The sequence below is a fragment of the Gasterosteus aculeatus genome, chromosome 6 (genome assembly GCF_964276395.1).
Source record: "Gasterosteus aculeatus chromosome 6, fGasAcu3.hap1.1, whole genome shotgun sequence".
Taxonomy (NCBI): Eukaryota; Metazoa; Chordata; class Actinopteri; order Perciformes; family Gasterosteidae; genus Gasterosteus; species Gasterosteus aculeatus.
Window position 1 is genome coordinate 5201249 of NC_135693.1, and position 21308 is coordinate 5222556.

The 21308-nt window shown below is 47.8% G+C and overlaps 2 protein-coding genes across 5 annotated transcripts in view; one reads left to right on the forward strand and one right to left on the reverse strand.

Annotated features, from left to right (window-relative positions):
- Nucleotides 1-1155: 1155 nt before the first annotated feature.
- On the reverse strand, nt 1156-21134 carry marchf5 (membrane-associated ring finger (C3HC4) 5). The gene is made up of 6 exons (XM_040178102.2): nt 20540-21134; nt 12387-12589; nt 4700-4830; nt 4322-4505; nt 3662-3828; nt 1156-2610 (listed from the first exon to the last, which is right to left on the reverse strand). Exons 1-6 carry the CDS (start codon nt 20581-20583, stop codon nt 2494-2496), a joined length of 846 nt encoding a protein of 281 aa, XP_040034036.1. The 5' UTR covers nt 20584-21134; the 3' UTR covers nt 1156-2493.
- cpeb3 (cytoplasmic polyadenylation element binding protein 3) overlaps nt 20140-21308 on the forward strand; it is a 29019-nt gene continuing 27850 nt past the window's right edge. For all 4 annotated transcript variants that reach the window (XM_078104563.1, XM_078104564.1, XM_040178075.2 and 1 more), the window contains exons 1-2: nt 20140-20483; nt 21083-21164. In XM_078104563.1, coding sequence (XP_077960689.1) covers nt 21083-21164 — 82 coding nt within the window. In that variant the 5' untranslated portion in view covers nt 20140-20483. The remainder of the gene's footprint in view (nt 20484-21082; nt 21165-21308) is intronic.

Here is a 21308-nt window from a genome sequence, read left to right on the forward strand (position 1 = left end):
CTTAACTTTTTGTTTCAGCCTTATTCCAAAATGGATTAGATAAATTTTCCACAATTCTACACATAACACCCGATAATGAGGTGAAGAGTTTTGGGGACATTTTTGAAAATCTATTAAAAATAATGAAAACATAACATGTACATTAGTATTCACAGCCGTTGCCACTTAGATTGAGCTCGGCTGCATCCTCCACTGATCCCCTTGAGATGTTCCTACAACCTGATTGGACGTGATTCAGAAGGATCCACAAGGGACACTGCATGCAGCGCACAAACCAAGCCGTGACGTCCAAGGACTTGTCTGTAGACCTGCGGTGTGGTAGAGTCTGCAGGAAACCAGGCTCTGGACATCACGTGGCCCCCGCCAGCCCCACAGTGAGGCATGGTGGGGATGTTCTTCAGCAGGAGGATTGAGGGGAAAGATGAATGCAGCAACATACAGCGACATCCTCGATGCAACGAGCAGACGCACGCAGCAAAGTGCCCCGAAACACGCAGCATCATACTGAGGAGACTGATTGCTGCCGAAGGTGCTTAAAGTATTCAGCAACAGCTGTACGTTATATTTTCGCTCATTATCGTTCAAATAACTTCCCGACTGTTACTCCATAGAAGTTTGCTTTGGTTCTTAATGTAAGTTAGACATTGACAATGTATTTTAAACAGTCCACACAACACTTACATTTAAACATGCAGGACTTTTAAAATAATAGTACATGATGTACAAACTATCAGCCATACGTTCATTCAGTTAAACATAAATATAAGAGGTTAGTATAAATAATGTTACCAACAATTATAGAAAAAATATATAAGTAATAAGTAAATATATTCAAATATTTTGTTGACCAACAAAGTGATGATTTGTTAACCATCCTAACTGAAGACCTGATGTGAGCTCATGAAGATTAAACAGAATAAACATCCCTTCCTAAAAATGTAATTTATTTTGTAAAACCCCAAATTACCAATTGGCCTCAGAGGGCTTTACAGTCTACACGTCGTAGTGGTGGTAGGAATCTCCTCTGCAGCTCGAGACCCCGACTTGTTGTACAAGAGTGTCGGCATTTTGTTCTGATTAATTACTGAAGGGAACAGCGCATGTGTGCGTTTAAATGCGACACTCCCTCCCGGCAAGATCGACACATGCACGTCGTCATTGGAAAAATACATTTATTCACACAAGTCACAGCTTAACCTCTGAGGCGCAGACGCAGCGTCTCTTCTGGCCGAGCAGAGCAGTGAATCTACGTGGGAGGGTTGAAGGACACCGGCAAAGCCGCCACAGTATCTGTGTATATATTTATATACGTTTACATATATATCAATGTCGAATGATTATTTTGTGACTCCGAGTCAGAAAACAAAGTTTGGCCGCCATTCTCCGCTTTAACATTGACATCACGCAGTGCCGTGTTCACACGATCCTCACATGTAGTATTGTATTTTTCCAGGTTTTAGGATTTCCATTGCTACCCCAATACTTTTATTTTGTACGGTCATAATAAATTGGGTCCGTTAACATTATTATTCATTGCGTTTGTTCTACTGAAGAGATGTTGGAAATTACGTAAAACTTTGTAAAAGCCATTGAGGTGTGAGCGCCGCCCGGCCGCTGCTCCCCAGTCACCAGCGCCGCAGGTCCCACTATGTCGGACCCGAGCCGCACTTCACCCGGCAGCCCATCATCACACGCCTGGGGGGGGGAGAAGAACTAAAGCACCGTGCTTTATGGGCCAGCGTCTCAGTGGAGATGGAAATAAAGCTACGACAATCAATGCAACGCTGCCAAGGCGCGTGAACCACAGAGCAGCTGCAGGGTCCAGGTGGTCCTCTGGGGGGGCCGTGCGAGTCCTTTACAGCGGCATTCTGCTGGATCCTCATTCGCTAAATATGAGACGAGGTTTGTCTGAATGCTTCCTGGTGGTGCTGAATGTTTTGCGTCACCACTCATGAATACATTCTACACTCTGCTAACATTGGTGAAGGGGACTCTTTCAAATATGCAAAACAATGTTATAAAACAGTTATGTATTATTATAAAACTAATTACACATGCTTTCTTAAAAATACAGGTTCACAATGACTTCAATATATGGTAGTTGTTGTTGTAGCCCCCCCTCCCTCCAGACACAGAGCCTTGTTGTGTGTGTGTGTGTGTGTGTGTGTGTGTACACTGACTGCAAAACATGCTCCGGTCTGTGTCAACAAGTCTTATCAGTCTTCCCCTCACAAAAGCATCAGGAGATTGAAAACAATGTGGGGGAGGTGGGGGCGACCAGACCCACCATACGCCTCCGTCTGGGGGGGGGGGGGGGGGGGGGGGGCGGCGGCGGCGCTTCGAACGAATGTCCACAACGGTGCTCTGACTCCGTGCACCATCCAGGAAGGGTGATTTGTGGGGGAGGCACGTGGTGTGTGAGGGTGACACCGATCATAAGTCTGTCTCATCAGCACATCCCGCTCTTTAGTCCGTCCGTCCCGCGGCGCCTCCTCAGGCGTCCTCCGGCTCGGGGAAGTCGAGGATCTTGCGGTGGGCTTGTCTCATGTACTGCTGCTGTTTGAAGTAAACCTTAAACGCCCCCTTGATGGCTACAAAGGCGATCCCCCCCTGCAGGAGAACACAGACACGAGTTAGGGGAGACGACTGATAAGGTAGCAGAGTCCACCAACTGTACCAGCCGCCATCAACAAGTTCAACCCAACATGCCCCCCCCCCCCCCCCCCCCTCTTCCCCCTTTGAGTTCCCTTTAACACTTCCAATGAGCATATTTTACAAGAAAAATGTTCTAATTTTCTCTCAAAACATGATTAACTATTAATTATCATTCTCACCTAAAGAAAAGAAACAAAGGCCCATTATTAACATTTCAGGGAAGTTGGTCCGTGTGCAAATCGACTCACACAAAAATAGACCAGTCACATGAGGAAACTGAAACGGACTCATACTTTGAATGAGACCCAAAGCGAAACATGAACTCAATGAGTCCTCTGACACGCCATGTGCACGATGGGGAGCGCTGGCCAGGTCCCACACGTATGATGACATCATTCAAACAGCACAGGAACAGACAAAAGGATGTACTGATAAAGCCACGAGATACAATCCAATCCGCCAGCAGAATTGGATCAAATGTTTAATTCATATTATTGGCCTTTAGTTAACGTCGTATAAAAACTTGTTTTCGGCGCCGTGTGCAGTAACCTTCTGAACCCTCTTAGTCACCGTGAGTCAGCTGACTCCATGAGGTCGCTGTTCCTTTCCAACCACAACCAATATGACCACTGTAATGGTGGTACGATTATTAAAACGACGATGATTTACATTAAATTCATTGTAAATATTTGTCACGTTAATAATAAAATCCTAGAGAGAAAGAAACCAACTCATTAAATGCTGTAAACACATTTTAACAACCTGCAAGTGTCCTTAATATTTGCTGCTGTCGGTCAAAAACGACAAAAAGTCGTGTTCCTCTAATAGCTTCTCACCACGGCCGCTTCTTCCTCCTTCCTGTAAAGGGGAAACTGCTGCAGCACTCAGCTTTCAGTCCGCAGCAGCAGAAGAGGACAGAGTGTTCTACGGGCACCGCTCTGTGAGGGAGGGGCGTCACCCCCCCTCTAGACTTCGACCATGTGATTCTGTGCGTGCTGGTACCCACCAGGATGGTCCTCTGCAGGTTGGAGTTGACGCTGCTGAACATGAGCTTCCCCACGATGGTGGCGATGGTGGGGAAGACCAGCGCGCCGCACAGGATCCGCGTGGCCGACACGTGGTCCGCCAGGGGGCTGGCCTCCGCCGGGATGCGAGGAACCGGGCAGCCGATCCCTGCAGAGACGCACGCGTTGGGGGGAGACAGAGAGAGAGAGACGCAGGGGGCCTGCTGAGAACGTGCACACGCGCAGCTGGTGTGTCGAGCCTCACGTCCGGTGTGAGCGTGTGTTTATTCGTCTCTGGTGAAATGACGACGAACCAGGGGCGGCCCGCGTGGCGAATGAGCAGGTGGCGATGTGTGAATGAGGCACCTCATCACACACAGCGGTGTTGCTGCGTCACCAGCAGCCTGCGTCCTGTGTCCCAAACTGCTTTTGGATCATTGGCCGTGGCAAGTCTGACTCATCGGTGGGATCAACACAATAATAATATTGACAATCTATTGCCATAAAATGCTCATTTGAAACTGACAAAAAGTTGTATGAATCTTGTTCATTTCCCAATTACCCAGCAGTGGAAGGAGGCAGTTCTGCTGCTGGAACGTTACATCCACAACGCTTGACTCAGCTAAACAGCTGTGTGTGTGTGTGTGTGTGTGTGTGCTGACCTGGGAAGATGCTGCTGAGGATCTGCAGCTTGTTGGAGTATTTCCTCCACAGGCGCAGGACGTAGTCCTCCCAGCGGATCATCTTGCCGAGGATCAGCATGACGGGGATGGTGGGCAGGCCGATGAGCAGGAACAGGGGGTCGGCCCGCTCCATGACGTCCAGGCCCTCCTTGTGGCCCACCACCTGGAGGGCGGGGGGGAGGGTCAGGACGGAGCACTTTCACTCACGCATAAGAACGAGTCAAACAACGGAAGACACAGAGGAGCGGCACCACACCTGAACGCAGGCGGCGTATCGGCAGGTTTACTAACCGTCCATTCATTCAGGTCACCGCGTTAACCGACGGGCCTCATAAACCAAAAGCAAACGGCTCCCACCTGCATGACGGTGACGGCTCCGTAGGTGACTGCGGTCCAGTAGATGGAGCCCACCATGATGCCGGCGGCGGCGAAGGGGCCGGCCTTAGAGATGAGGCGGTCGGCAAGGTCCAGAGCGTAAACCACGGGGCCTGCAGGGGGGGGGGGGAGGAGACACGGCTCAGAGTGAGGCCCACGCACACCACCGCTCTTAAAGAAGTTCTTCCTAGCCAGCGTTTCCCCTGCTGTTACATTAGGGGACGTTTCATGTTCGATATACACATTGGATCCAACTCAAACAACAACAAAAACTATACATCATCTGTCAACAATCCTGACCTCCATCCCTGAGGTCGGCTCTGAGGTGTTAAAGCGGCAGTCAGTGCTCTGCTGTCAAACACTAGAAGGCTGCTTAGATGTCCAGCCGCGTTATGAATGCAGCGCCTCATGACTGTAATCTGGCTCACAGTATATAAATGCAGCGTACAATCCCCCCCCCCCCCTTCCTACCGTCACTTAGCGTGATTGATTTAAACAATGAAAGGACCCTGAGCGTGACGGCTTAAGCTCGCCGTTCTCCAGCCGAGCCACAGCGCTCCTACATGTTTCTACTGAGCAGTGGATCTCTATTGGTGTCACATGTTTGTCGTTAAACACATTTTTGCAGCATTTCGACAACGTGTGACGGACTGCTGATGATTTCCCTTTTTTCCATTTTAATCCCACCGAATCAGAGCAGAAAGATTTAGGTAAATCCAGCACATGAACATCCCGTTACTGGCAAATATTCAATCTGCCAATGAACAGTGTGTGCGAGAGCACGACGCGGCTCACGAGCGAAACAAAAAACATCGTCAACACTTCACGAGCCTCGTACATCGACAAAAAAGAGGGGGCACCGGCCGCTTGGATACAGAGGAGTTGAACCGGCGGTGACCTTTGACCTCCAGGATCCAGTACACTGCAAAAGGAGCAGAGGAAGAAATGAAGCGACGCAGTAAGGCCGCCCAAACCAAAGAAATGTCAACTATGCAGTCATGTGAGAGAAAAGAGGCTTTGTAATGCAAGGTGTGCACCGAACCCGACGGGCCTCAGTTATTGACAGAGGGGGAGGAGCTTCCCAGCCAGGTTGCACCTAGATTCTAGATAAATAGGCTGGCATGTGACAGGAGGATTCTTCTGAAGACCGAAACTTTCTTTCAAAGACATTTGCGTTTACAGGAAGGCAGCCTGATTTCCTGGCTCAGACAGACCCGTCCACCTCCTATTAACAACCGGCCCGGGAGTCGGGGGCGGGCGGCGCCGACAGAACTCACCGGCGGCGGGCCTCAGCTGGTGGTGCCGTGCCGCAGTGACCCGCCTGCAGGACGAGGGCCATCGATCCACGAGGAGCCCGTCTCGCTAATATATGGGCCGATCAATGCTCCAGTTGGGGACACTGCGCGCGGCGTTTTTGGTCACTTTCCAAGCATCGAGCGTTGGTACTGATGCTGCCGCGGTGAAAATGTTTCATGATCACGGTTGGCCACGTTAAATGATTAGTTATTTTTAACTCACCGAAGCCTCCGGTTTCGCATTTCGGTTGATCCAGTCGCTGGCATGGCAGCCGTCCAGCTCACTGCTTTTGTACACAGTGTGAACTAGTATTGCAGAACACAGCTGCTTACTAAATAAAATAAGACCACATTTATCATCTTTTTGAAATTGTTTGCATTTGTTTGATCTTTAAGACACAAAAGTCGATCCGGTTAGAGAGAAAATGATCCAGCTGGGGCGGCTTGGACCGAAGGAAGAGCAGGTCAGAGATGCTAAAGTTAGCCTCCACTCTGCTAGCATGCAGGTTTGCAGGGTGAGTGCACAGCAGATGTGCTGCTCATGAACAAGGCGTCTCCTGTGTCCTGTCGACTGGAACCCCAAAAATAACAGCGGGGCGGGCGAACCGCAGCCGACCGGCACAGTGAGTGGAAGTCCCCCGTGGATATTTGGGGGTGAGGGTCTTTCACAGAGGACACATAAGACGTGACAGGCGTCTTACCACGGTTACCTGGGCGACCATTGCTGCAGCCGATGACAATCCCTCTGTAAAAGCTCCGCCTCCAGAGCTCAGGGCCACTTGTTAAGGAAGGAACCCGCGGCAAGCAAGAGGCATTTGGCCCTTTTAAAGCTACTTAGCACGCAACGGAAATATCTCCCTTTTATTTCTGAAGCAGCTTTAAACACAGAATCAATCTCCCCGCGCTCCTTTTGATGCTCTCCAGGGCTCCTTTTTTTACTGCACCTGTTTTCGGCGACCGGATTGATCTTGCGTTGCCTGAACGCATTCAAATGGCATATTTTGATGACAGCGGTGGATTCTCTTCCGCTTTCTCCAAGCCGCAGGGAACCGGGTCGCCCCTAAATGGCTGCTGGCAGGAAGGAGAGCTGAGCAATTCCTTTCAGCCGCTGGCAGCAGATTCCATAATTAAGATAATTAAAAAAGGAGGAAAGGAATGGGCGGGAGGGGAGGAGAGGAGGGGCAAAAAGTGCAATTCCTCAGTAGCGGGCATGCATGCTTGGACACTGTTCCAGCTGGCTTGTTTACTCTGGAGAAGCAAGGACACGCTGTCCTGGAAGTTCTATTGCTGGCCCAAAACGGGCAGATATGCTGGTGGGAATACGGCCAGAGCAGCACATAAGCTACCCGGCTCTTGGTGGGCCGTCTCCTGTTAGCTCATGCACCACAAACCTGTAAAAATATAATCAAAACCTGGGTTTATCGAAAAGGTGGTCGGATCAGCCAAGCCGGGGGAGGCAGGGATCCACCCGAGGAGCCAAACACCAGCGAGGCCCTTTAGCCGGCCTCCGCAGCAACGCGGACAAAGTAACTAGCGTGGCGGCTTCCAAGCAGTGACCCCGTCTCTCCATCACGCAGAGAGAGAGCCGTCACCCGGCTGTACAAATTGCTATTATTCCGAGGGCCAATTGAAGCCGCTGCAAATACCAGTTTGTGCTAGAAGTTATGTTCAAAAGGAAAAATATATACCGGAGTTTTAAACCGAACACGTCGGCCGCCTGTACAAGCAGCGCATGATAAACACCAGGTAGCATCGCCTGCATCCCTGTAATGAAGGACAGGAAGACTGCAGCAATGATGCAGCAGAAGGAGAGGACGCTGTCCTGCTGCGCCCCTACGCCCGGAGCAGCCTGCAGCCAGAGGCCGGATCATGTGATTCAGCATGCGACTTTTGCATGCGGGCCGGAGACGTATCCTGTTTCTAGAGTTTGAATGATGGGTTTTGTCAGTCGGGGAGGGGGCGGGGGGGGCAGCCGGGGTTTCACTGACTCAACCGCTGCCCCGCTCATCCCTTTCTGCTCCGTCAGCCTCCAATGAGCCGCTGCTCCGTCAGCCCCTCCCGCCCCCACGCCGCTTCGGCTCTGTCCAACGCTTCCTAATGGGATTAGGGGAAGGCCCAGGTAAACATCATCAGATCGGGGGGGGGGGTAACCTCATGGTGTTCGGGGAAGGACACTTAATGAAAGGGAAACTGATCAGGTTGTGGTCGGGTAAATGAATTAACCATTGTTATGGCAACGATGTCGACTGGCGGGACGGGTTTGTTGAGGACGACGGTGTTCAGACTACGTTGGTGCTGTGAGTCCCTCACGGAGCGCGTTGGTGCTAATGAGGGCATTTATCTTCCTTTGTAGTTATTTGCTATAACGTATAAACAAATGCTGGATTTCCTCTCCAGACGGACGCGCTTCCTTTCTACCAATTGCTGTGTAATCAGGGGCAGTTGAAAAGCTGGATTCATTACACTGGCTTTCAAATGACTAAATGTACATTTGAACGCCGCGCAGCTTCGTTTCTCTGCTCGTCCTGCTCAGACCGGGTTAGTTCTGCTTAGTCAAGCGCTGATATTTTTAGGGTTAGAGCATTTGCAGAATCAGGCTGCAGTGGCGTCTGCAGGACGACGCCGTCTCTACAGTCTCCTTCCTTCTCAAGCACACAAACACAAAATTAATTGAGAAAAAGGATCATTAATCTAAACCCATAAACCTTTGTTTTAATGACCATAAACGGAATATCCTTAAAGTAGGACAATAGACATCCCAAGCTTAATTTGAAAAGCTCAACAGAAGCTTTGAATTCAAATAAAAAACATTGGGGGGACTTTGGTACAGGCCTAGTAGTCATTGGGACACATGTAACAATATTCCAGTGTTTCTTCTGTCGGTCAGATTCTCTACTTAAGCAATAAGGTACTTAATCGTCCAGAAATTCGGGGGCGGTTGTAGTACTTTGAACTTTTAAAGTTGAAGACAAAGTACTGCCTCAAGTACCGTGGGTCGTCGTGGCGCAGGGGTTAGAGAAGGTGTGCTGGGAAGCACAAGGTTGTTGGTTCGAGTCCAGGCTGCCCCATGTTCCATGTCGAAGTGTCCCTGAGCAAGACACCTAACCCCTAATTGCTCCCCGGGCAAAAATGTGAAAAAGCCATGGGTTTAAAGTGTAATGTAAGTCGCTTTGGATAAAAGCGTCTGCTAAATGACCTGTAATGTAATGTAATGTAATGTACCGTATTGCTTTTATAATACGGTTACCAGCAAAATAATAAACAATAAGTAAATAGCTGCCTTTCAGCACAAAATAGTATTAGTCACGTCACCAAACGTTATGTATCTCATTTCAGTAGTCTAGAGAAAGAATAGTCCCCGTACGTGCTGTACGGGGACCATTGGGTCTCCTTGCTAGATCTCGCACCTTCTCATTTATTCACATCGCTCATGACATCCACCTTACTTGTCCGGTAAAGTTGCCCGAAAACGATCAAACCGATTTCTGGTCCTTTTTCGCCGATCGCCACCGAGCTAAAAACTGAAATGTCAACTAACGGTCGCACAAAATGTAACCTGTTACTTTGAGTGCGAGTGATACGAAAAGCTTGGCTCAATGTGAACAGGCACTTGTTTAGAGGCCGATTAAAACTGGAAGGAGCTGCTATGAATGATGTATAGATCAATGCAGAAAAATGTGCAGGAAATGCTGAACAAAGTCTCTGTGCTGACGTAGCGCGCATGTGTGAGCCGCGTCCTCTGAACAGCCTCTACACACACACACCTGCTGCTACGCCGACGTGGTTTCTCTTCGGTGTGACCGAGGCTTAACCTGAAGCCAAACCAACAAATGCATGTCACGCTAACATGTTATGCTAACCAGGTAACGCAGGCCTCATGCTGCTATGAAGTCCTAAATAAATAGACTGTGTGTCCTTCTCTCAGGGCGCCATCGGCCACATCGGCAACAGTAAAGAGGAAGTTCCCCAACAAAATTAACCACTGGCTCATCACGATGACGTGTTGCCGCAGACCAAACAAGCTGAACATCTGAACTAGTCCAAAGGAACACAAAGATAGCAGGAGGCGCCCGGAGCCGATGAGCTCGAGGCTACAACCACTTTCTCCTGGACTTCACTGTCAGGGAGCGGAAGAAGGAAAGAAGAGCTGGCTGACATGACAGACGTAAGAAAACACTGAGGCAACGTGTCAAAATCATCACTTCAAAAGCCACAGCGTCAAACCGACTGGAGGGATGTGGCAGAGCCAACGCGAGTGAGTGACACCAACATTCGGCAGCAAAAAACATGCTTGGGTCAGAGGAGGAGATTTGCATTCAATGGAGCCCAAGTTTAAATATCAAACCAAGAAAAGAATTGTTTTTAAAAATAAAATGGAAGATGGTTACTGGTTACTTGAAAAACAAGAAGTGTCAAGACATTATATATATATATATATGTATATATATATATATATATATATATATATATATATATATATATATATATATATATATATATATATATATATATATATATATAAACAATGGAAGAAGTCTATTGGGTGACCCATGTCCTTCTCCCCATCGGTTGGCCTGTCTGTGGGAATGACGGTTTCACACTACCAACCCACTTACACTATTCATAGCAGTTCTGATAGGAGTCAAATGTGCATCGCATCCACAAACAGAGGGAGACACGAGTGGGCTGTTAGGATGCTCGACCGGAGGTTATTCTGTTTTTCTCTTGACTCAGCCATAATCAGCTGGTCCCAATTCTTTCAGAACAGGTTTGACAGACACAAACATCGATGCGCACAATAATCAGCTCTTGTCCGTTGTGTCATAGAAGCGTTTGAAGAACCTGAGCCAAATATTCTGATCATGGAAACCAAAAGGGAATGACAGCACAGCCTCGGCCACTATTAATATGCATGAACCTGTTCACCGGCCGAGCCAGGCCACCTGCAGACTGGCATTGTCTTGGCGCCAGCTACCATCTCAAATTTCAACCTCTCTCTTTGCGGCTGAACAGGCTGATGGGTAACCTAGTGACAACTGCGGACTACTCACTTTAAATGTGTCCTGGTTCCGGCATTTGGCTGCAAAACACAACGGCAAAAGCAAGAAAACTGTCGATCTTATTCCTCAACCTAGAATTTTGACAACGGCATAAGTGTGAAAAACGACAAGGGTTCCAGACAAATAAGCAGAGGTGCAGTGTTCCCCCCCAGTTTTACAGCTTTTAGTGGGGGGGGGCTGCATATGCGTCACCTTCATTTTTCTACGCACGCTCTCTGTTGGCTGTTGGGAGCGCGCTCACGCTGCCCATTGGGACGGAACTCCCATGCACGCAGAGATCAGTGGATAATTGTAAACATGAAAAAAAACAGACTTTCTTAGTGGGCGCGGGGACGGTTGGGGGAGGAAGGGGCGCCCCCCTAATTGAACGTAGGGGAAACACTGAGGTGTATGGCGTGTGTTCACTAAGTGAGTCACAGCTGGTGTTCGGGAACCGCTGAAGCCACCCGTCTCCGATTGGTCGGGATTATTGAGGCAGACGGGAACAAACGAGCGCCCTTCTGTTCCTCGTCAGTGCTGAGAGGAAATATTTACCCAGATCATCGCACAACCAGCGCTGGCTTCAGAGTAAATAAACACACACACACACACACACACACACACACACACACACACAGGCAAGACAAACTGAATCGCTCTGAGAGATTTGGACACGGTGGCAGGCGGCAACTGGAACCAGGAGCTAAGTGGTCATTCCCTCTCTAGCGCCGCTTCCACGCTGACAACCGGTCGGGGTAAAAGACACGACATGACAATGTGACAGCACAACGAACGCAATCCAGAAGCGAAAGTTCTGCTCTGTTTCAGTGCTGAGCAGCGTTGGCTCTTTTTCCCCCGTGTCTGTAGTTTGAACGTTGCTCACACGCTCAGCTTCAGCGCGGCGTCCTTGGGACATCGCCGGTGTCACAGGCGACAGCTTAAACAAACAAAGCGAATGCAGCGCAGGCGGAGATATTGTCTGCTTTCCATCATGCATTATTCTTCCTTGTTAAAAAAAAAAAAACCTGTCTACAATAAACACTATTCAACTTCACCGCTGACAGTTTGGCCCGAGGAGCGTTGCCTCCCTTATCCAATGGCAGCGCATCTTAATCATACTTCTTTTTACCTGGAATATTAATCTTACCTCATGAAGCCAAGCTAAAATTGTGTGGAAAATATCTTCAAATGTAAGCGTAGGAATATAATTGAGAGTTTCCTACAAGCACGGACATCGTGTTCTGGAACTTGAGCTCACCGTTCAGTTAGTGAAGCACGATGGCCCTCAAAGAAAAACACACAGAGCTCATCTCCTCTTTCATCCAGTGAACTCACCCAGTTTGGGAAAGACAATGAGGTATTCTGCATTGCATTGTGGGCAGGCCACGCGTGCCGTGCTGTTGCCCCGCTGCTTCTCGTCCACCCAGCGCTGCAGGCAGGCCTGGTGCACCCACTTGGTGGAGCCGCGGCAGCGACACGGGCGCACCCACTCCGCCGTGCGGTCGTCCTCGTCCGTGGCGAAGCACACCCAGCAGCTCCTAAAAGACAAGAGACGCGCCCACAGGGGGGGGGGTGAAGACGACAAAACCAACGCATCGCTGATTAAATGAAGACAAAAAGGCTGCAGATAAATAAAAGAAATCAGACCAGAAAAGAAACATGAACTTCTCCTGAAGCAAAGGGGGAAGGGGGAGTTGTTGCTAATCATTAACATCTATTATCCTGCAGGGCATGAAACACATGTTATATAACTGAAAATGCTGGTTATTGCCATGTTTTATACAAGTGCTCAGATAGCACAGGAGGTCTGACCTCACCGTGACCTTTAGTCAGCTGTACGCTGTGGTTTGGAAGTCGCTGGGTGAATGAACATTTGTTTGTGTTGGACTGGAGGAGAGCGTGAAAGAGAAAGAGCGAGCAAGGCTAATGTGATCTTCAACGCAAATGTGATTGAGAGATTCAAAGCGTTGTCGCCCAAATAGTAAAGAAATGGCCAACTAAAGACATGAACCACATCATAACACTATAGGCACATAGACGAAGCCATCAGCCTAACGAGCACGTCTGAACTGTTCACTGAACACAGGCAGGTAAATATGCATACAAGACAAAGCATTTCAGATCGGATTGCGGCTGAAACCAAAGTCCTGGTCGTCCCGGCCTGAGTCTCCTGATCAGCCACAGCTAGGCTATGCAGTGAAAGCACACTGGGCCTGCTTGTAGACAAACCAAGGACACACAGCCTCTCCCGAGTGAGTGTGCGTGTGTGTGTGTGTGTGTGTGAGACAGACATCCAGACAAATGGCCTGTTCTGGAAACACCCCCTCCCTGCCCACAAGCATCCAAACACATGATATCCTGCCACACGCGGAGAAGGTGCGTCTGAGGGAACTGCTATTCCACTTAAATGAGGCAGTAGGAGTCCACCTCCTCAAACTCGTGGCTCCCTGCTTGCAGGGAAGGAGCCATTAGCAGGTTCAGCCGGTCCGTGCCACCGTATCCCAATTAATTGGACCACATCTGGGGAGGTAACCGGATATCCAAGTTCCCCAACCTCTCCACAGTACATCCCTGAGCGGGACATCATATCGCTTTAACATAATTAATCAGCTGCATGCAATTGGCTGGAAGATCCCCCCCCCCCATCTAAACAAGTTACTTATTTTAGCTGCTATTTAATTTAACTTAATCATAGTTTAGACCTAAATCATTTATTTAAGAAAAAGAAAGCAGCCAAGCCCCTAAACTGCGACAAAGGGGTTTACGTCAGATTTAATCGGTTGTGGAAATAGAGAAAAAGAACTTGACTCCAAAGTGTTTCTTTTAAGTCGCATTCACATTCAATTATGCCGGAGACGAGCTTGTTGCTAGGCGATCGACTCAGGTTCAGGCTGACAGGCTGCTGCCTCTGACCCATTTACAGCCCAAGAACACGCGTGTGACATTTGAGTCTTCATTTTCATAATCACACTGGACCTTGAACAGTTGGCATTTCAGTGGATGGATGAAACAATCATTAGTCTCTACACCCGCCTCCCATAAACCCTGGCATTAATTCAATGAGCAGCAACACACTAATGGAGATGCAGGTTCTTATTCCTCTCAGTGTTATTATGGTCTGGGTTTTTTTCATCATCATCATTCCCATTAGGTAATTTTTGTGAAAAATGTCAGGGGGAAAAAATTGCCGGCAGATTAATATCCGCAAAATGAGAATGAGAACATCCCCTCCCACCACAGCAGCTGGTCTACAAGCCTTCAGACGTTTGTTTTTGCTTTTTTCCACCGCAAATAATTTTTACCACTCTGAAATGAGTTTTAGATATTCAAATCCATCCATTCCGTGACAATACTGCCGGGCTTGTCAGAAGTAGCAGACAGGCACCTATCTGTCTATCTCTGACAGGGTTTAGACTACAGGCCGCATGTGTCAGATTGTAGAGGATTTTCCTGTGACAGGTATGCCGGGAATGGAGAAAAACCTGTAGCTTTGTGACCGTCACCATGAAGTAGGGAATGTGTGAGAAATATTAGAAACTCTAACTCTATCAACTGTATCGCTCAATTAACGAGTGTCCCATTACACTTAAAGTATGGAAAATATCCACTGGTTTACTGCTGGCCATAGATATTCTGCCAGCTTGTTTCACATTGTCCTGGGGAGTCGCTGCAAAAAACGCTCGATCCACTTCTGAAATCACTCAGGACAGTCAGGGAAGACATTTCTGAAGAGAGTGATCCAGAGGTTAAAGCGTGCTGCTTCATGCATTGTCTGGCGTTAACGGTGTGTGGTGGTCACCACCACGTCTCACTGCGGCAAAGACATCACTGAATTAAACAAGACAAACTTTGCCCCAAAAGACCAAAAACTTGACAGAGAGGTTGCTAGAAGTCAGGTCAGTTCAAACTGTTGGTGGTGGCCACCTCCAGCAGCTTTTAGCCTCTTTGTTAGCTCAGTGAATCACATTAGTACACAGTGTATATTTTTACACTCTTACCGCCACAGTTGAATAATGGATGGACCAAATCTGTGGCCTTCTGTCACCGTCACACTCGGGTCCAGGTGTGCTCGGTTACGGGGACCACAGGGGGAGAAGAGGGGGGCTCTCTGTGAGAGACAGCGGCCGGCCAGCTCGGATCATTTGCTCGGCCAGCGTGCAGTGGATGATTTTCCAATTATCCCCCAGGGCTGAATAAAACATGACGATGCAGAGCGGAGCCGTCGGGTCGAGGCGCTCGGGTGACACGGCCAGCTGAAGGACAGACGCCGCAAATCCGAGTGTGGCGGAAACATTAATCCCCCGTTCACACTTCTGTGTACTGGTCTTGGAACTGTCCGCCTCCTCTTTGCTTCTGATCGGTACAGGAGCCGGACACTACATGTCACACATGCTTTTCCTCTGTAGAGCTTTTAAGAAGAGAAAAAGATATGCATTGTGTATTTTTATTCCCCCACACACAGGAGCTGATGTTAAAGGGAGGATGGATTTAGCTTTTAAACACGATGATGCAAATTCGAGTGGAGCAGCGGACAGATGTCTCCGTTGAGAACAAAAGCCGGGCGCTGCCTCAGTCGCTGGCTCCTGTTGTCGTAACCGAGCCCTCCTTCCTGGCAGAACCCAACACAGTGAGCAGCGAAGCGCTATCGTCTGTGCACAACCTCACTCTCCAGCTCGCTGTGGCCTCAGCCCTGTTAAACAGTCGGGGCAGATAAGCACGTGCCACACATGTACAAAATGGTCTCCTGCATATTATGCAATGGATTCACAAAACACGCTTTAAAAAGGAACGCAAACCGAGCTTAAAAAATACAAACACACAACGCTGACCGCCGCGGCCGCACACCTGACACGACCCTCCGGTCGCTACTAAACACGCTCTTGAGGGTGTCCATAAAACTCTCCCTTTAGGAACGTGAGACGTGATGGTGGCGAGTATGCTGAAGCAAGGTGACCTTCCGTCTCAAACTTATTTACATGTCAAACAGGCAACTCAAGTGGGACTTCGCAGTTTCCACAATTTAATTTGCCTACTTCTCGCCAAACCCCTTTGAAACTTCAAGGGCGGGCAAACAACGGTGTGTGCGTCACCCTTTTTTTTTTTAATTTTGCCAACTCAGCTGAGGTGATAATCCTGACGGTCCGAGTAAAAGCAGAGCCGCGTCCGAGGGAAAACTGGAGCACAAAGAGGCACATGAGCCCCAAATTCTGTCCAGCAAACACACATTAAAAAAGTGGGTTATGAACTCCATGTGTGACTGGTGCTGCGCAAACACCAACTAGTCTCCAGTGTAACAGCACATGCCGTTTTGGGAGTGGCGATCGGAATAAAGGAAGTAGGCTAAGAATCCGGGTCTAATTCGTCGGTTTCGGGGTGCGATTGATTTGTACGGTGCCCTTGTGTCTGTCCGTCTATTGATCTGCGCTCCATTTCAGCACTCCGGATAGCGCCGCCCTGTAAAACGCAGAAATGCACAAGACTTATTCTGCCATTGTTCTGAAACAACAGCTCAGCAACAGTCACATGTGTACCGATTGATTTGTTGTTATATACACACGCAGGGGGGGGGGGTCCGGGGACAAAGTTGACATACCGGCCTCGTTCTCGTCTATTGGCTCTCCTTTCTCATTCGGCTCAAAGCCCAAATGTTCCCGCACCGGAGCTGAAGGTTGCGGCCTTTAAATAAAGTCCATTCAGACTTGTTCTTTCTAACTGCAAATTTCTTGCGTCCAGGTTGTATTATCATATATAATAGTTTGTGACATTTAAGTAATAACCAAAACCGGACAGTTCCCATTATTCAGGGAGATGTTTTTTGCTCATGTTTTTCGTCAGTCATTGACAATGAGTTTGGATTGTGTAGTGGGTCAACACAGGAACCTCCCAACTCAGACTACTCCAAAACAAATGTGTGCAATTCTACAACCTGCTGCGCTAGGCGCTGTGACCTCGGTGTCATATTGACACACGTTTACACTCTGAACGGCCCACAAGTGGCTGCTTCTCAAAGTCAAGGGCACTATAATCAGCAGAGGGACCCAAGCCATGAATCCAAGACGGCTTTTTTAATGGGTCTTTATGGTCACGTGACTCACATATGTAATGTTCAGCGTAAACAACGTGGCCTTCAGATAATTGCTTGTGGCTTGAGTCACTGGATCGCGATCGGTAAATCACCCAGCTAGACACGTGCCATTTGGTCTGACCGTTCATTTGAGTTAAGGCCGTGCACCGCGGGTTATCTGTGTAAGCTGGAGGTTACAGAGCCATGAAAGGTCTGCTGAGGGTTGGGGATTGTTTGATTAAAAATAAGTATGATTTAATAATGTCATAACCTAGTATCTGAAAACTACAGGTACACTTCACTCCACTAAAGCCAATGAAATGAGTACAGCATCGCTTTGATTCTACTTCATCTGCATGGTTTGTTGGGAGTAGAAGAGTAGGCTATGTAACTTTGAGCGAGGATTTTAATTTAATTAAAATGTATGGTTACAGGTTCAATCATTACTATCCCCTCTGCGCACACACGCACACACACACACACACACACACACACACACACACAGCGCATATTTATATTCCCATTCCCACGGAGAAGACTGAAGCAAAACGAGAAAAGAACAAGGAGGACGTGTGTGAGCCAATAAAAAGGTCAGGCCGAATTGAAATGTGTCCCCTTCATCTATTTGTGAAACACTGCATTGCAGGGGCAGCTGGCCGCTGGTGGAAGGCCCAGATGTGAGTGAGTGAGTGGAGCCTTAAGTTGGCCCGTGATAGAGGCTGGGTACACAACCATCTAGAAGCAAGAGGACATGACATACATCTTCCGGTTGTCAGCTCTTCAAACACGGCCAGGTTTATTGGGTCTGCTGCTCGCCCACAGCACACGGCTGAAGAACATTTCACAAAGCCCACATGCCATTCGCTGCCTGCTGCTACTGCCGCGTGTGCTTCCGAGACCAAAGTTCAATATCGACAGAAAGTGCTGCACAAGCTATCAAATGCCAACAAGTATTTGGGGGGAAATGGCACAGCGATGTGCTCTGTGGACGTAGTGTTGCAGCGTCTACACCCCCCGACACGGGCAATGGAACATTCTGCTCATGTGATGCAGATGTAGCCGTCTGGGCTTTAGCTGAGTTTGTGAAGTTAAAGTACAGTGAACCCAAACACATCCATGAACAGTTGTTTTATTACTACGCATTGAATAAAAGGTTGGTACGGGTTCGTCTGGGCCGCTCCCCTCACTCTGCAGAGTCCAAGACTCCACTTCTATTGTGTGTTTTGACCGACATCTTGTTTCATCTGCATTATGATCAATCAGCATCGCAAGAAAAAAAAGACTTAAATATCGTTGCTTGTTTCACTTAATTCATTAAGTTAATTAAGTTTTCTTCAACCATTAAGGGTGTATTTGGGTCAACAAGATGACATGCATATTTTTGTGTCTGAGCCAGTTTCTTTCCTTAAACATATTGTATAACATTGATGTATAGTCTCTCTGAAACCTATGCAGTTTCAATACATTGAGTTTATTCAAATAATATATATTATTTTATGTTTTAACTCCTCAAACTCTGGAAATGAGGGTTATTTCTTTTTGTAATTCTTTTTATTTAATATGCCTATAACAAGTGAAGTGAAGTCAACACGACAGGGACGGCATTACGAAGGATCCGGCTGCCAGAGGAGCATATCTATCAATTGTGAAACCCAAAACAGAGAAGGAACAAACGAGGCACTAGTGGAAGCAAAACCAAAGTAAGAGAAACCTAAGACTTTGGATACCACTATCCAGAGGGCCAAGCAGGAGCAACCTAAACCCAACAAATGGAGATTATTGTCGGTTTAGCTCTACAAAACAAGAGCACCCCCCCTCCGCAGAGAGGAAGAAGCACTAAAAGGAAATGGAAGCTGCCAAAAGAGAATCTGGGAAATGATAGCACATAGAAAGATTGAGGAAGAAGCATTCATAAAGCCACAATCAATCAATAACTGAAGAGGGTAGACGCTGGTTTGCAGGGAAATCAGCCATCCAGGGAAGAGGGCGAGTTGTTGAATGCTCACTGCGAGGCGTGTGGTAGTTAAACCATTCAATGGACTTTCTAATCCTGTAACGATGAACTACCAGAGGCGATCTCACCCACTCTCTATTGTGTCTTTTCTTTGTAACGCAGCCAAACGTTCCACACAGGAACACATGTTCCTGGTTTATCAGGTGCACTTTAAACCATTGGCCTAAGATCTGCAGCAGAAAGGTGTTGTGAGCACTGCTAACGGTTCAGAGAGTAAGCGATGATGCATCGAGTGTGTGCAGAATGCTGCCACGTTGACGTAGAAGTTACAACACCCGGGTGGAAGCGACTATGACTCAGTAACATTAGAGAAAAGAACCCGGGTTAAAGGGCTGAAGACCTACGTGCATTGTTTCAAGCCTGGAGCTGGACTGTTATTAACATGAAGGGAAATGTTCTATAACTATTGACAATTTCAATGTAAATAACATGTGTGTGTATATCAGGTATTGGACAGCTATAAAACATTGTTTCACAGCACAACAAAAAGCCAAACACGTTCAACTAAGTGTCAAAAACACCCAAAAGGAGTTTGTTCCCAAAACACAGTTACTCCCCAATGGGACGTCTGTTTTGTGTCAGTCTGATGTTTGTGATAACAAAGTATTTTCCCATCATGCTTCATGTTTATCAGCTTTGTGGTGTGAAACGTTGACTGTGTCCTTTAATACCCTCACGATGCATTTTGCGATCACTTACTTTTTTTTTCCAGTTTAGTGTAGATAAATAAATCTGTGTGACAACTTTGTTCATACGCACAACTCAAACATGTTATGCTAAAGTGTTGGCTGTTGTATGAAGCGGCGTCTGTCTACGTCCTACGTTTCCAGGGGAAATAAAGTCAACTTCACATGAAAATGGTATTCTGAGCATTACTAACAGAAGATAGGCAGACGGTTCACACATTCTGGGCCATAATCAGTGCCAACTACGTACGTGACCCGTTCAGAGAGCATCCATAGTTATTAAGGTCAAAGGTTTGAGAAAAGTAACGTAGCCGTTGTTCATTTGGGTGGGTGGACGTTTGTGGAGAAGCACAATATATGGAGTTACCGTTCGGTATTTGGTGTTTATAACGTTTAGGGGAGTGCGTGGTCCCAGTGATATGCGGGTATGACGTTAACATCCCGTCATGGAGTAACGATATTAATCACATGACAGAAGTAACGGAAGAACTCAAGTATCAACAACTGGGCTTCGGCTAACGGTCAACTAACGTTAATGACATTCAAACCGGGTTTTATACGAGGACTCGCTGTGAACCGGTAGTTGCATGACCGGTCAACTAACGCATGGACGTGTTTGGAGGAAAAGGAACTTGCCCCCAATCTCTTTCCTACCGCGGTGACTTTAGGTAACGTTAAAACTATGTTTCTGCCATTAGCAAGTTAGCCATAAACTTGAACTCACCTGTCCAGATTCTGCTGCATTGCTTCCGAGTCGTGTTCCGCCATCGTCGTTAGAAAGGCAAAATAAACCGTCTTGTTGGCAGGACACACGCAGGGCGTTACAGGTTAAACATTAAAGCACCATTCCGCAGCTGTGGTTAGCGTTAAATAACGTGCTAACTAGCTGAAGCTAACTAGCTACATAGGCCTTCGTGCTGAAACGGAGAGTCAGCTGCAAATGAGCCAATTGTTTCGCATTCAACTATTCCTCCGCGGTCATTTCAGCCCCGAACGCGTGCGTGAACTATTTCAGGTGAAACAACAACTCCTATTTACACCGGCAGCGGTTTCGTTTTCGCAGAAGTCTTTTCGCGTCGGCGTGTCCGCTTGACTCCATTAGCTGGCCGTCCCTGGGGTGACGTCACACGGGACGCGGCTGCGTCATCAAAACAAGGACAGCGCAAAGGGCACCGTTCCACTAGCGAGGGGAAATGTAGTTCCGTAAGGATCACCTCCCTCCCATGACCAAAATATCAAATTAATGTTCTGAATCCACTCTCGGCAGATGTGCCATAGAGTGCCACGGCTCCTTGAAGATACAGCCATCATGAAGATGCACATATGGCTACAGCACACTTCTAACGGCGGTAAGATGTTTCAATGAGGCTGCAATATAATGGACAAAGTGTTTGCTCCATACATTTGCTGCTTTTCTTTAGTTGAATATAAAAGTATGTTATTGTTATGTCAAATCAAGTTTCACTGCGAAATTGATGCAATTAATTCATACC